The 15,820-nt window shown below is 54.7% G+C and overlaps 1 protein-coding gene across 7 annotated transcripts in view; it reads right to left on the bottom strand.

The window, feature by feature from the left end:
• ACSL6 (acyl-CoA synthetase long chain family member 6) overlaps positions 1 to 15,820 on the bottom strand; it is a 51,693-nt gene that overhangs the window by 17,080 nt on the left and 18,793 nt on the right. For 5 of the 7 annotated variants that reach the window (XM_033096332.1, XM_033096335.1, XM_033096336.1 and 2 more), the window contains exons 3-15: positions 14,034 to 14,148; positions 13,298 to 13,362; positions 12,929 to 13,030; positions 12,342 to 12,441; positions 11,711 to 11,889; positions 10,739 to 10,771; positions 9,363 to 9,414; positions 6,179 to 6,252; positions 4,495 to 4,572; positions 2,941 to 3,075; positions 2,440 to 2,574; positions 1,264 to 1,359; positions 198 to 270 (exon numbers count right to left, since the gene is read on the bottom strand). In XM_033096332.1, coding sequence (XP_032952223.1) covers positions 198 to 270; positions 1,264 to 1,359; positions 2,440 to 2,574; positions 2,941 to 3,075; positions 4,495 to 4,572; positions 6,179 to 6,252; positions 9,363 to 9,414; positions 10,739 to 10,771; positions 11,711 to 11,889; positions 12,342 to 12,441; positions 12,929 to 13,030; positions 13,298 to 13,362; positions 14,034 to 14,148 — 1,237 coding nt within the window. Of the gene's footprint in view, positions 1 to 197; positions 271 to 1,263; positions 1,360 to 2,439; positions 2,575 to 2,940; positions 3,076 to 4,359; positions 4,438 to 4,494; positions 4,573 to 6,178; positions 6,253 to 9,362; positions 9,415 to 10,738; positions 10,772 to 11,710; positions 11,890 to 12,341; positions 12,442 to 12,928; positions 13,031 to 13,297; positions 13,363 to 14,033; positions 14,149 to 15,820 lie in introns of all 7 variants that reach the window. The other 2 variants (XM_033096339.1, XM_033096333.1) reach the window with 2 other exon arrangements.

Consider the following 15,820-nt stretch of genomic DNA (forward strand, 5'->3'; position numbering starts at 1 on the left):
TATAAAAATATGTAACCAAAGGGAACAAGAGATCCATAATGCTACACTCCAGACATAACCAGCGTCAGTGTTTTTCTTCCATTCTGTTGCTTTTTTCCAAAGTGCCCACGTAAATTTACTTTCCATGAGAAATCGTAGGAGCCATTTTAACTCAACAGTGCCTCGTGAACCATCCCCACATCTCCCATCCATCCTACCTGACGTCCAGTCCCCAGGTGTGGTAAAGGTACATCCAGCTGTGCACTCAGTTTGGCCGTAACCTTCATAAACCTTCCAGCAAAACACGGAAACACACTGTGGGCACACATACGCCTGCCGCCGGCTGGCTGCCCTCTTCAGGCAGCCCGGCTCCCACTGAGCACCTGGCTGCTCCATGGGGAGGGGAGGTGCTTTGGAGGTAGGTAACACCAGGTGAAGGTGAACACAGACAACAGGTGTGGCTACTTTGCCTGGAAGAAGGGCTATTTTTACCATAGACACTGAGCTTAGTAGATACAGTTATGCAGTTTGGGGGTAAAGATTTCCAACCTAGTTTCAACCACTGACTACATATTTTTCATTTGGATAAGACGTATTAAAGACAAACAGTTTAAAATCTATTCTTTGTTTTATTTTGTCTCCGTAAGACATTCCCCTGCAGAGGCCCATGTGCATGTAGGACCACGCCACGTGGGAGAGTTTGTCCTTAAGAGGGTCAGGCTATGTGGCATAGAGGAGGACAGTGGCTTTGAAAGCATAAAACTTTAAGCACGCATGCTGATGAAACAGACAGGCCTACTGAACACCCATCAGTCACAGCCATGGGACTATACCCTGCATGTGTAGGAACTTAATAAATATTAACTGAATGTATAAATCAAGGAATGGATGACAAAGCCTATTGAATCAAATGACCAAACACAAATGGGCTTCTGTCATCCCCGCCCTTGTGTTCCTTTTCTGGGTTGGGCGATATTTTGCAGGCCGGCGGATGCAGAGATGCTGTTACAGGTGTCCTACAGTTTCTCCATTACATTGGTGATCCACATACAGTTTATCAAACCCCTTTTCCCAGAGTGGATACACCTGGGCTTTCCAGAAGGTCACAAGGTCAACCTGGCTTTCACTGGCTCTGCGATTTTTTCGTCTTCAGAGGAGGGAGTTTTTAATCCCACTAAAATCTTATCCCCAGGATCCTTCTCTGTACTATAAAGGGCATAATGGGTTTCCGCCCCGCCTTCACACACACGTCATTGCCCCAGGAAGGCCACAGAAAGGCAATACCTGGCAGCCCAGAGCTGCACGGAGGAATCCCAGGACGGCCGGCGATGCGGGGGCTGCTCCAGTCACTATCATGCGTACACACCCGCCAAGACTGGCCTGTGGGGAGAGAGGAGACCCTGGCAAAGTCTGTGCTGCTGGACGTGACGTCTAGCCCGGCTGGGCCTCATCCAAGGTCAACACTCAACAACTGGACCCTCCCTGGACTCTATTATAGGGATCAGAGAGGAGGCCTGAGGCTGCGCAACACATGAGGGGAGCAAGTCCCTTCTCCTTCAAAGTGAATCAACCCAATCAGCTTTGCAATTCAACCCACAATATAGCCAAGACTTTTGTGTCTTTTGAGATAAGTGCCATTAGTCTATGTGGCATTGTATAATTTTGGTTCTTTCCTTAAAATACACAGCTGCTCCCTCACTCTCCTGTCATTTGCAAGCATCCAAAAGCAATTACTTAGGACAATTCCTTCCCACTTCCACCTTAATGGCCTAGCCTTTTTTCATTTATAAATCAATACCACGCTCTGCTCTATTTACTACGCACTGTAGAGGACAAAGAATTCTTTAAACATGTTGTTTCTGTAAGTTGAGCCAAGATAGTTTAAATATTAATTTTCATAGCTAAAAATAGAGTAGTAAGGAAAAAAAAACGAGCAATGATACTAATTAACTACAAATTCCTTGGGTAATGCAGAGCTTGAAAACTTTAGTGGGGATCCAGAAATGAGTCATTTACGATCAGACTAGTTTGGGAGAGGTTGAAAGGATAGGAAATGGGAAGGGAAAGGAACATTCTGGGCCATCTGTCTAGAATCTAATGCTGCTGGAACGCCACCGAGGCCAGGGCTACGGGGAGGGCAGGAGAACCCTCAGGGCCCAGGAGTGCTCGGGGGACCTGACCACCTAAGGACAAAGCTGCCCAGGTGCCTGTGGAGGTCAAGGGGCCGAGCTTCCAGGAGTCCCTCTTGCTGGTTGCCTTTGGTGAGTATAATACATCTCCAAATAACGAAAACAAGTCCTTTAAGATTTCAATGGTAGCTTAAGCTTTGATTTCACAACCAAATGATTATTATTTTATAATAAGATTATAGGCCACTGGGATGAACTTCTCTAATTCTTCTGTAAGGTCATCCATTGGACACTTGCGTGTCCCTCTATAATCACGTGTTCATTTTCTTACCTGAATCTTATTAAAGAAGAGTTCGTCCCAGATGCTATCATTCCTGATGATTCCACTCCGGACCTCAGCCTGTTTACGCTTCGCCGCAAACTCCAGGAGCCAACGCTTTAGTGGTGTGTCTGCCTGGCTGAAGATCTGAGAAACAGAAGATAGAAACAGCTGTCGGACCTGCATGTCCCACCACTAGACATACCCCACAGGAAGAAGACCAAGACTGGACAACAGAGAAAACACGCTCCATTTTGCCCTTGCAGGAGGTCAGTGTGCCATCCAGCTAAAGGTTAACAATACTGAGATCTGGGCATGTTGTGGGGCTAGAAATTCCTGACCAAAAAGAAAAAAAAGATCTCTGCAATGAGGGCTTTGGAGACAAGGAAGAAAACAGGAGAAGAGGGGATCTGGGGGTGGAGGCTTAGAAAGCTTGCCTGGGGCTCCAGACCCCGTCCATACATGCAGCCACCGGGCCCCTCAGTCTGGCCAGAGACTCCCTGTGGAGCTCACCTTGTCATACATCCGGTTCAGCAGTCGTGGGACCACAGGGAAGATGGTGGGGCATAGAGCTTTCATGTCATCTGAGAGGAGACGGATGTCTCCCTGGAAGAAGCCAACACGCCCTCCATGGCAGTAGACAACAGACTGGAGGGAGAGGACAGGAAAGGAGGAGTCCCTCAGAGTGGTCACCCCTGGCCGCAGTCCAGAGCTGTCCACAATTCTGCCCTACATGGAGGGCGCCCATGACCCACTAACCCAGCTCCGGGTGCTACCATGAGACACTGAACACTATCTGAGGTGACACCCTGCCCCTCACCTCACCACCCTCCCACTGAGTCCCACGGGGAGAAGCAGCAGGAGAGAGTGGAATCCGAGCCTTTGGGAGATGCCAGAGCAGCCAGTGTCACTGTGCTTGCCCTTCCAGCTCACACCCAAACCCTGGACAGGGGCCTCCCTGGGGACTCAGGTCTCTGAGCTGTACTACACCCTATGAATGGGTCTGCTCCAGGTCACAGAAGAGTCTGTGGATTTTCCTGAGATACCTCAGCAACTCTGGAAGGATGTACAATGCCCACGAGCACTGGGAATGCTGCTGATTGTTGGGTGGGGGGCCAAGGGGAACCCTGGCTGGTTGCCAACGGGACTAGGCACGTGCCAGGGGCCTATTACGTGCTCCTTCCCTTAAAGCTCATAGCAGTCCTGTGAGGGAGATAGTATTTGTATCTGCACTCACAGGTGTGGAACGCAAAGCTCACAGAGACAAAGGGACCTGCCCAGAGTCACAAAACTAGTTCACAGTCATTGCCAGCACTCTCATTTAGGTCTGGAAAGCATGCCCTCATATGCCAGATCTCCTCCAGGGCAAGACAAGAGAAGGTTAGAAGACACAGGCTGGTTCCTTGAGTGACACACACACGGAGAATTCTGTCCCTGCAACATCATGTGGACTCCCCTGCCCGCCAACTCCCTCTGCACCCCCATAAGACCTGCCTCAGGGCCAATCATAATGCCAGTCCCATCTACAGTCTGAGGGGTCATGACAGTTTGATTCCCTAATTTTATCGTCTTCTTTTTTAGAGTTCATGAGTAATGGAAATTATGTAATATGTATTTTGTCCATAAATGGAGCCATACTGTACAGAGCTTCTGCAAAGCTGTGATGCTCTCTGAGCAGAAGCCATCAGCCGGGCCCTCTCTTAGTCCGCTGTGTACACAGGTAAGACAGGGCAGGCCTGTGGTCTTCCTTGGGGCAACACTCCCAGGAGGGCCAGGTGGGGTGGTCAAGGTCCTCTGACCCCGCTGTCCCCTGTAGTACTTTCTGAGGACAGGACAATTTAGTTCTACTTCTTGGCACCAGTGACAAGTGACACCCTGCTAGGGTTCTGGGTTCTGGACACAGATTGTGCCTCCCTGAAACCAGGGCCTTACCTGCACCATTCGCTCAAACATGTGTGCTAAAGGCAAATAGGAAATGTGCACATCCGCACAAGTGGGAGCCCACTGACTCTGCAAGAAAAGAGAAGGAGCCCAGGCAAGGCCCGGTCAGTCAGGTGGGCGTCTTACCTGGATCACTCTCTCAAACATGTGAGCCAGAGGCAGGAAGGAGACGAGCACATCGTCCTGTCTCGGAAAGATCACTTTCTGCAGGTGATGGGCATGGGAGACAGAAAGGCAAGAAACACTGACAGGAAGACAACAAGAGAGTCATAAAACAATAAAGAGAAAAATGGTCCTGGAGGGGCAAACAGGAAGAGGGGGAAGGGGAATGGGGCGGTGGTGGGGGGACAGAGAAAGAGGTGAGATGAGAGAGAGGAAAAATGGGAGAGAGTGCAGGGGTGAGGGGGGAAGAACAGAGAGAGTGAAAGAGAAAAAGAAAGAAAAAGGAGAAGGAGAAAGAGAGAGGGAGAGACGGCAGCATAGGAAGCGGAGTGTTAGGTCACAGCGCCAGTGGGTCTAGGTTATCTGCAGAAGCAAAGAGCCAAATGAAGCACACATAAACCAGCAGAGCCGAGCTCCGCGGAAGTCTCCTTTTGGGAAGGGCCTGCACCTCACTCGCAGTCAGTGGCGCCAGACCGGCTGCCCCCGCCCCCACAGCTACAGGATCTGCCCCAGGCCCCATGTCACCTGTCTCACTGGGCCACCTGGGAAGGGATTCAGAGCTCTCAGCTTGTCAGCACTTTCTAGTCCTTCTTCCAGAGAAAGAGGCCAGAGAATCCTAGATCTACATCAACTGTGGCTGGGGTACGTGCCCCAGATGGAGGAGGGGGCAAGGCCAAGCCCCAAACAGATGGCTGAGCCAGGCCTCACAAGCCATGGCCTTGAAACAGGGCCTTCAAGGGGAAAGCTGAGAGGGAGTCTTGCTGTGTCCCCCAGCCCACGTCTCACAGATGGGGACTGGGGCTGGGGCAGGGGGTGGGCCTGCACCAGGCCTGGGCTCAGGGATGGGCCGAGCTTTCCGGAGCGCTCCTTTGCTGGACTTCCCTGCTCTCTGTCCTTTTGCAGACGCCTACTGACTTCTGGACAAATTTGGACAAGCCCGGGGAACGTAGCTCATGGCTCCTGACCCGGGCTCTACCCAAAGATATAACTCATTGGGGCATACACTCCGTAATGCTACCTGTCATGGAAGTGGACAGTGATTTTTCTCCACAGTGGTGAACAGGCCTAATTTATATGAAAAGGTACATTTCTTTCTCCTTAAGGAAACTGTAGGGCATTTGGATACTCACCACTTGGGGAAAAAAGATCCTTCCTTCTTAGCCAGTTATAAAATGCTAACATGCTTTTATCAGGCCAAGATATCAAGCTTTTTTTGATTTTTAGATTTACCTTTTTAAGTTCAGCCTTAGAAATGAGCAGTTGCTGTTGTTTCTGACTCTAGTAGTCCTTACACACAAAATGACTGAACTAAACCCTGACCTACTACTTGAAAATCAAGTTATTAAGGATCACTTAATAGGTACACACAAACCCACAGGTTTTAAAGTTAAAAATGCAAAAACATTTTTACATATTTTTCTTCTGGGATCTCAGTACTCAGAAACATCAACTGAATAGGTGTGGCTCATTTCAGTGTTTGGGGTCAAAAGTGTCTGTAAAAGTGGGGTGGCTCTAATGAGAAGAGAAACTCTTGCCTATGAAAGGCGGCCCAGATTTTATCGGGAAGCGGGGAGCAAATACACGAAAACCTCTGAGGTTTGAGGGTGTCCTCAAGAGACACCTGCATTAGTGAGTCTACTTTATTCACCTCTGTCACTTTCAGAAAGCCTGAGAAATCAGCCACCACGTTCCCATGCGTGAGCATCGCACCTTTTGGGTCCCCTGAAAAGAGAAAGCAAGAAGATGAATTAGTTGGAAGTTCAAGGGCCACTCCTTCAGAACCATCCTAGTGGGCAGTCCCACACACCCAGAGCTGGCTACGCAAGCCTCTGGCCTCCATCTAGAGCCACCTTCAGAGTCCTAGGCAGCTGGCTGCTGCTTCGGGCACCTGGAGACACTCGAAGCCCACCTGGAGGCTCCCAGCAGCTTAGGACCAGGGGCAAGTGACCCAGCTGCCCAGGTGGGGTACCTCAAGGAGCTGGCCACCTGTGGCCTGAGCCTCGCCCTCTCCTGCCTCCCTCGGGGAGCACAGGCTCTTGGCCCCAGTCTCACAAACACCCAGTACCCTATGCGGCTCTCTCAGCCTGAGCAGATCTAGTCTCCAGACACCGGCAGCCAACTCTTCCGGCAGACATCCTGGCTGCATCCGGTACCTGGAAAGGCCCAGGCTCAGGCCAGGCTAGATGTCCAGAGGGCTGCAGCAGTCCCTCCTGCCTGTTCACCGGCAGGGATGGGACACGGATGGTCTTGCTTTGTCACGTCATGACCTTTCACTACTGCTCGTGAGGAAGCCCAGAGCTACCAGATGTCTCAGAGGAAAGAGGCCTGGTAGGAACCCAGGGCCGGCAGGCTGGAGGGAGAACGGCATGGCCACCATATCACATCAGGGTGGACACACACATGCTGCTGCTGCGTGGACCTGACTGGGCTCCATTCCTGAGCTTGCCTCTCACCGCCAGTATGTCATCGACAAGCCACTTCTCCTCTCTCACCTTCCTTACCTATGAAATAGGGGCAGTGATGCCCACCTCCTAGGGCTTCTATATGCTCTGAGGACATAATCCATGTACAAAGGATGTTGAATTAGAAGTTTCCACTAAGGCAGCAGATACAATAGCTGTAAAACTCCAAAAGAGTGGGGCCAGGCCATGTGCAGAATTTCCCCAAGAAATACCAAATGAACCAGTATGTTAACTTTGCAACCCTTATCCAGAAAGAGGAAACAAAAGGGCCGAATAACTAGAGATTGAGAATATTAAACTAAATCAGCAAGTGTCCGTGAAACAAAGAGTGAGTTCCAAATGTCTGGCCTCACTTACTGACTCTCCCTCCCCACTCCACCTGGTGGGAGAGGGTAGAAACCTTCCTTAGCAAGCTGGAGGAGGAGGAGAAACACCAAAGAGGAAGAGAGGAAAGGCAGACCAGGCCTTCCCACCAAGCCTGCAGCCAGCCTAGCTGGGAGGGGAGAAGTCGCAACAAAGCAAAGCGACTGACACTTGCAATTCTGAATTAAGTCCCATCCACCACACGCCCAGCAGAAAAATCTTCCCAGAATGATTCTACCACCAGTGTCATGAGCCCAATGTCCGGTTCAGATCATTTTCCATCTTCCCCCACTGAAAGAATGACGTGACTCTCGATGCAGCTGGGAGCCGGGACACTTGGCGTGGAAGGGAAGCTGGATCTGGGGTGGTGACGCTGAGGACACGCATGGCTCATGTGCTCGACAGGGCGATGACGACCACAGGCACAGCACAGGCTGACTAAGGCCGGGGAGATCCAAGTGTGCAGCCAGGCAGGGTGACACCAGGCAAGAGGCCGGCTCGCGGCCCCGGCTCTGCCCTGGCACCAGCCACACCTCTGCAGGGGGAGGCTTGGGCACTAACCACCACCTGTTCCTCCAGGCTCCATACGCTGCTTCCACCACACAGAGCCTGGCAGGATGGCTCAGCTTTCGATTGTGATTCCATAGTCGGGAAAAGCACTGGACGGGAGTCCTGCCCTCTCCCGCTGGCCAACAGCACACTTGTGCACCATGAAGTTTTTTTCCGGATATGGGGGCAGCATATGTTACCAAACAGCCCATTTAAAAGCCTGAGGGCACTGTTGGATGGCAAGGATCCAAAGCTAAAGGCCATAGCAGTGACCTGCTCCCCAACCCAGGGTGGAGGGACATGTCACCAAAATTTCACATTGTGAGACTCATGACACAAAGCACATAAACCTGAAGGTGAAGGGCATCTTTGAATTCTGGGTGGCCCTGGACGTCGGCTCCTGGAGAGCGAGGGCTGTGCTGCTTCTTCTCAGGGCTGAGCCAGAGGGTGGTGGAAATCCTCAAACCCACTTGAGTTAATGGCAAAAATCCATCTCAATTCAATAAAGACGTGTTGATCATGATGCACCCACACGGACCGTCCTTCCTGTGGGGCTGGTGCAGGGCCTGCCTGATGCCTGAGGCTACATCTGCAGAAGGCGTTGGGAGCCCCAATTCACTGCCCAAGGGCTAGCAGCTTCCTAAGTCGTCAGATGACAGGTAGAGGCAGCAATCGGAAGAGCCCTGGGCTGGGGGCTGGGAGAGCAGGACACAAGTCCTCTGCTTCCACTTGCTGCTGGTGTCCCCTTGGACAGTCCCCAGAGCCGCTCAGCTCACAGGCCATGCTGAGGCCCCAGTGACGCAGTGAGAGGGTGACCAGGGAGGACACTGCAGACTGCGAAGCGTTGCCCTTGTGGCCACAGTCCTCTGCGCATTCTGCCTCCCCCAGGAAGCCTTCCTGGGTTGTTCCTACTGATGCTGGTGCGTTTGCTCCTCCGTCGGCACCAGGCGGCACCAGGCACACAATGCATCATTTCTGCCGTCCTCTTCCTGACAGCGCTGCCTATGGCACACCAGTTCCAGCTGGCAGAGCACCTGCACTACTCTTTCACACACCATTCCATCTCCTACTTGGCACCTTTAACCACCCTCATCACAGGTGAGAAATCGGAGACATTGATGAAAGAGAGGTTAAGTGACTGGCTCGTGGCTCTCAGACACCAAACTCCACGCTCCTTCCGCAGGGGCAAAGCGGTGATAGCCGGTTCTCACAGAAGAATGACGTGACCCAGGGGCCCAGCTCCTACCCCCGGACCTCCCAGCACACACTGTCCATCCACCTCCCGCCACTCTGTGCTGGCACTGGGAGCAGGAGGAGGGACCCAACATCTGGAGCCAGGCACAGGACAAGGCTCAGCTGTTCCCCAGAGGGCACCGGAGACCCCTGCAGTCACCCCACCACGGCTGCCAGGGAAGGGTGCAGGTGGCCCTGGCTGATGACCTGGGTGCCTCTGCTTACCTGTCGTGCCGCTTGTGAAACACACAATGGAGAGGTCGCTGGGTTTTGGGGGCTGCAGAGGTAAAAGTGTGTGTTAAAGAGACCCGGTGTGGCCTGCCAGGGCCCACGACCCCGGGGCCCCTCCACCAGCCAGCCTCTCTGTGCACTGGCCCCGTGTGTGCACTGCATGTGTCTGCCCATGTGTCGGCCCCTGTATACTCCAGGCAGAAAAGTCCGCAGAAAGGGGAAAAGAAGCCGATGGAACCTAACGGGGACATGGACATCAACCTGTCCCACCAGCCTCACACCCGGGCCTGCAGCCTTCCCGACTGGAGTCTGAGCTGAAGTCTAGTGGGATGGGGCTGCAGGGGCCACGTCTAGGCCTCAACCAAAGATCTCACCTTTCTAGTGGGTGTGAACCAGTTCCCTCCTTCCTTCCCACTTTCTCCCAAATGGCTGGGGTTACACTTGGGACCAGAATGTGTGGCCCAGGAACTGAGCTGCCCATTGTGTCACCCGAGCGTTCTGCCTCAGGCCCTTGCCCTAGCACTGGGCACAGAGTTCTGGGATCACCAGGAAGAGCCCACCATGACTGCCTGCATGGAGAGGATGGCTTCCCAGAGGAGGTGACACACGTCGTCATTGAAGAGCAAGCAAGAGCTCTCCAGATGAGGGGAGGATGGGCATTCTGGGAGAGGAACCAGCCCGGGTGCAGGCAGAGGCTGGGACACACTGTGTGTGAGGTGGGCACACACCGGGGGCTACCTGTGAAGGGCCCTGGGAAGCAGGGACGTGAACTGCTCAGGCCTGTGTGTGACAAAGCTCCTGACAGAGGTGAGGGGGGTAAGAGAGCTAAGCTGGAGGGAGGGCTGGAGGCAAAAGGCCTTGTTAGAAAGCTGAAAGCCCCCACATGGCCCCTGCCAGGGGGCAGTGACCCTCACTGGTGACTCGACCCCAGGCAGTGTCGCTTGGGGATGACACACAGAAAAGTCCACACAGCAAAGATGAACAAAGACGCTGATGCCACAAGGCCACTGGGCCCTGGGGTCCACTTCTGGCTCTGCTGCTGCTTCTGTCCTTTCCATCCTCTGGCGAGTTCACTACATTCAAGGGGAAAAGGTAACACTTCCCAAAGGCAACGTCACTGGAGACGCAGGGGTAGCCGGGAGTAGCTGCCCTTCTTTCTCCCTCCCACATGACTGACTCCTGTTTCCGCACCCACAGAAGTCCTGGGGGCCCTGAGTGGGCATTTCCTGAGTTGCTCAGGGGAGCTGCTCTCTGACACAGGGGCGGCGCTCTGGCCGCTCTGCTGAGCCCCTGCACACAGTGAGGGCTCTGTGAGGATGGGCCCTGCACACCGTCCTGCTCCGTAAAGACCTGCTGGGAGATGAGCTTACCACAGGGACGTGATGATTCTGTTGGCCACAGTCCTGGAAGACGAAAACACTGATTTTAAGTGCTTGAAAGTTCTCATCAATCAAAACAAGAAATCAAAATAAACTCAGCACTGTATGTCTTGCTCCTGCACCAAGCCCAGAATTCAGGATTCTCTGTCCAGATGTGGCCCTCGTGAAGACACGACCTCAGTGGCCTCTCCTCAGATACACATCCAGGCTTAGGCACCCCCCCCCACCCCACATTACAGACAAGGGGAGACGGCTTGAGGTGCCCACGGTTCATCTGGACACGTGCTCAGGACAGAGTGCCTTGGTAGCCTGGGCTTCCAGATGAGTGGTCAGGGCTGAAGGGGCAGATGGGAGTTGGCGTGTAGGTGTGGCCCCTTCAGCCGTGGAGGGATGCAAATGCACAGGTATTATAGGTACAGTTAGGAGGAGACAGGGAAGCAGGAGGAGAACTGGAGGGCCCAGGGGCCCAGATCCCACACGGCAGAGTTGGGGTCAACTGCTACTGAGCAGGGCCTGAGGCCCTGGAGGCCAGGATGTCCTGTGTTACTCCAGCAGGCCACCAGCTGCCACCAACCTGACATCTTGGAGGAGGCCATGCACAGAAAAATGTGTCCTGTTGTCTGCTAGGAGCCTGGGACACATTTGCAAGGACCTCTCCATGACTCCTGACCTCAGGCTCAGACAGGCTGGCTAGAGACAAAGAGGCTCCTGAGGCTGTGTGAGCAGCTCGGGGGCAGGCTGGCACCACCACCCTCCTGTTGGTACCTGTGTCATTAATTGTGCCAGCCAACCGAGCCTGTCACGTAGTGGATGCCTGTGGGCACCGCCCCCATCACCCACCACCAGCCCTGTGAAGCCTGACAGACTGACGGCCCACAGCATCTCCTGGGGCCTGAGAGGGGCAGACGGCTGGCAGCTCTGGCTCGGTGGCCCAGAAACAGCCCGAAAGAGGCAGCCCCTCACCTCCACAACCTGCATGGACTTGATGACCACCCCGCACTCCTGCCCTCTGTCTTTCAGAGCTTCCTCGAACGGTTCCATGAGGATGATAAGCTTGAGCCCTGGAGTCTCCTTCCTCTCCACGTGCTCCAGCAGAAGCAGGGCCTTCTGAGGTTTATCCACAATCACGGTGCTGATGTCAGCTGCAGGGACCAACAAGGGGAGTCAGGCTAGGCAGGCATAAGCTGTGACTGTGGGCCACACGTGCCAGGCGCCGTGTGGGCCACGTGCTGTGTAGAGCAAAGTACATGGAGCCTGGGCAGAGCCAAGGGCAGAAGCCCACGGCATCTCCTGGAGTGAACTCCAAGCACCCCTTTGCTTCAAGCTCAGTCCCCAGAATCCCAGGTGGGCTTGGGTTGTGCACCGTCCCCCGCATCTGCCTAAGCTGCAGGGAACCACAGAGGGAGGGCAGCCTGTGTGGGGGCAGCCAGGCCTGTGGAAGGAGCCAGCTAACTGGAGACAGCGGGGCTCAGGAAGCCAGCTAGGGCCAAAGAGCAAGCCCCAGTTCTCTGAGAGTGGAAGAAAGTGCTTCTTGTTAGTGTTAGCCCAGCGGCAGAACCCGGGAGGCTGAAGGCAATGGCAGAGGGGGGCTCACCTGTGTTGATGATGTAGCGTATAGCCCCGGGGCCCAGCGTGTCATACAGTGGGACCACCACCATGGAGTAGGTGTAGCAGGCAAGCTCAGCAATGATCCACTGTGGAGACACGGGGCAAGGTCGGGGAGCAGACAGACAGGGGGGCCGTCCTGCCTCAGGCCCAGGCCGCCAGGGTCATGCTCTGGGTCTTGTGCCCAGAGGGCTCTGTGCTGGCCCTCTGCATGTGGCAAGTAATCCATGAGGGAATGGGTTGTGCCTGCTCACCCACAGCCTTCGAGACCATGTCTGCCCCAAGGAATCCTGGGGCTCCAAACAGCCCTAGGCCCACTTCTGGGGCTCAGGCTTCTTTGCCAGGTCCTTCCCCCACCGGCTCTGGCAGCAGCTGTGTGTGGGGCTGGGTGGGATGTGATTAGGGGCAAAGCCAAGGGAGCAGCAGGTGGAGGGGTGGGGAGGGCACAGCATGGACCAAGCTTCCCCATTTGTCCTCTTCTCCCGAGCCGCACCAACAGTGGGAACGGGGCTGTTCTATGGTGCCCAACCCCCTACTCCACTGGTACTTCTAAAACCAGTCAGGGCAGATGCTCACCTCTGGCCGATTTTGTGCAAAAACGCCGATGAACTGATCTGTACTTGCTTTGCAATTGTGCTGGAGAAGTCCGGACCCTAGAAATTCAGCCCTGTCGGCCACCTGCACACAGACATGGGGAAGTGACGGGAAAGCAAGGGCTTTTCAGCAGGGGAGGGAGACCCCAGGTGGGAACCCCACAGGTCTGAGAGACCTCCCCATCTCTCTACCCAGGTGTGCTGGCAGTCCTGCGAGGCTGCTGCCAGGAGTTTGGCCGAGAGACCAGACAAGGAAAATATGACCCTCTGAGGCCCAGCTAGGTGCCCACAAGCCCCCCAAGTGGCGGGTCTGTGTGGGCAAACAGGATGGAGCCTGACCCCTATCACTCACCTCCTGGTAGGACAGCCACTGATAAGGCTGCTTGGGCTTCCTGAAGCCAAGGCAGGGTCCATTCCCTGCAGAGATAAGCAGCCTTGTGCAAGGGAGGGGGGCAGGGTGGGGGTGCCACCTGCCCATCAGACACCTGGATGGACACCTTGTACTGTGGGTGGCCCACAGGTCAAATGAACTGCCCCCATCTGGCCTGCTGAAGCCCCAGAAGTCCTCAAGTACACAAGCATGACATTGCCCCAGGGATCAGGGAGGTCCGGGAATGGGGGCTGAGGCAGTGCTGGTTCCCACCATCACCCGTGTGATGCAGCCCCAAAAGGACATGGAGACCTGCCCTGGGCTGAGGTGGCAGGCTGCCTCTCTGCGACCACCTCCCTTTGCCTTATACCCTGGGTCAGCCACACAGCTCAGAGGCTCAGGTTCACAATCATGCCAGCCAGTGGCCTGGCAGTTCAAGGATCAGCAGGGGCTGCCAATGGGAGATACAGGGTATGGGCTAAGAGATGGCTTAAGGTCAGGAAGTCCTAGGGCTGGACCAAAGCTGAGGGCAGCCTTTGGCCACATGATACAGCTACTTCTCTGACTGGGTGGAAGTGAGGAGGGCCAAGAGCGGCTGTTCTCCTGTGAACCTGGGCACCACTCACTTGCCACGGCCCTGGTACCACGCTGGCTCACCCCCACCCTCGCATCCGCTTAACCCCTGCCACGGCCCCTCCACACCCCATGGCCATCTCACCTGAGATGCTAAGCCCACGACGGAATACCTGGTACATAGTCCTGGCGTCATCGTAGTAGTGGGTGAGCAGCTGAGGGCCATCCCCAATCACGGATCGCCGGGCCCCACCGCTGTCCTAAAGGCCAAGCACAGGCCAGAGAAGCTGGCTGAGGCAGGCAGGGGCATCAGGAGAGGGCGCCAGCATGTACCAGGCCGTACACAGCTTGGATACACATCCCGCCAGGCCACAGCCGGGGCTGGGACATGCTCTGTGTGCACTCACAAACATGGCCCATGCACACACCCAACCTGTACACAGGTTCACATACAGGTGGCTTGTACACACTTGACTGGTACACATCCACTCTCTAACAGTTGGCTCATGCACACAGGCCCAGGGCCCTGGTCTCCCCCCTCTCCCCGCCACACACACAGCACCCACACACCAGGGCTGCATATACAAAAGGTCCAGAATCTCAGTTGCTGTTCACCCAGAATCTCATGCTGTTCATAGGTGTATGGTTCACTCAAACAACAGAGTACGGAGCGTTGGCCAGAGTCCGGCTACCCCTGCTGTCAGGATCAGCCTGCCAAGGTGTGCCCCAGTCCATCAGCTGCTGCTGCTGTGCCTCTGAGTTAAGAATCATTTGTGCCATCCAACATTCACATAATAGTGTGAATGAGTTTGAGGACTGGCTGAAGGTACTTTCCCTAGAAGGCTGTGGAGAGAAAGGGCAGAGTTCCTGGGCCCTCAGTGGACAGAGTGGGAAGGCAGCGAACACCCTCTATGCCACAGGCTAGGGAGAGGAGCTGGGCTTCTCCTGCCTCTTTTCCCGCCATCAGATCCTCTCCCCTCCTCAGGCTCCCCAAACCCAGAACTCTCCAGTACCACAGCTCCACCTCTTCTCTGAGCACGATTTGGGCTGCACTGGGCTGGCCCATGGCCCACCATCTCTTGACATCAGGTCTGAGGAAAAATGTCTGTGAGAGCCGTAAAGCAAACAGTCAAACTCAAAACCACAGGCAGCTCTCAACTCTTTTGTAGTGGAAGGTTGGCCAGTGAGTGCTTCCTGAGCACCAGGCCCATGTAAGACCCGTGTGGGAAGCCACAGGCATATACTGTCAGACCTGCTTAGCACTCAGGGTGACAGAAATGACAGCAAGAGACTGCGTGCCCAGGACAGAAGGCACTCAAGTGGCATGTGTGTCAGGGAGGAGCCGCTGAGCTGGGTTTTGAAGAATGTATAGGGGTTTGCCAGACAAAATGAGCTGGAAATGGCAGTCTCGCCAGAGGCAAGAGCAAGTGCAAATGCATGGGACAGGAGAAACAAGTGCATGCAGGGAACTTTAGGTGATTCGTGGAGCCCTAAGTGGTAAATGGAGGAGGCCAGAGAGGCTGCAGAGCAAGGCAAGGAGTCTGGGCTTTGGGTTGAGGGCAATGGGGAGCCAGGGGAGGCTTTTAAGCTGGGGTGAGTGACATGATCCAAATTATATTTCTCATTCTGTAGCACAGAGTAAACGCAACCAGGCCCTGCAGTCTGGGCCCCTCTTTCCTCTCTCACCTCATTTCCCACTCTCTCCTCTGCCTCGTCCACCGCAGCCACCCTGGGAATGAGGCAAGGGAGGGCGCAGTCTTCCCAGGAAAGAGGCCTTAGCTGTGCCCATGGCCAGACCTACGCGGTGACTCTGTGGCCCTCACACACTGAGCCAGGGCCACTCGCCATCAAGACTCTATCCAGACAACTGTCATCTCCAGCCGAGATGTGACAGTTGCCTACTCACGCCCACCCCTACCACAGCCACCCTTC

Source organism: Rhinolophus ferrumequinum, chromosome 24, assembly GCF_004115265.2.
Source record: "Rhinolophus ferrumequinum isolate MPI-CBG mRhiFer1 chromosome 24, mRhiFer1_v1.p, whole genome shotgun sequence".
Lineage (NCBI taxonomy): Eukaryota > Metazoa > Chordata > Mammalia > Chiroptera > Rhinolophidae > Rhinolophus > Rhinolophus ferrumequinum.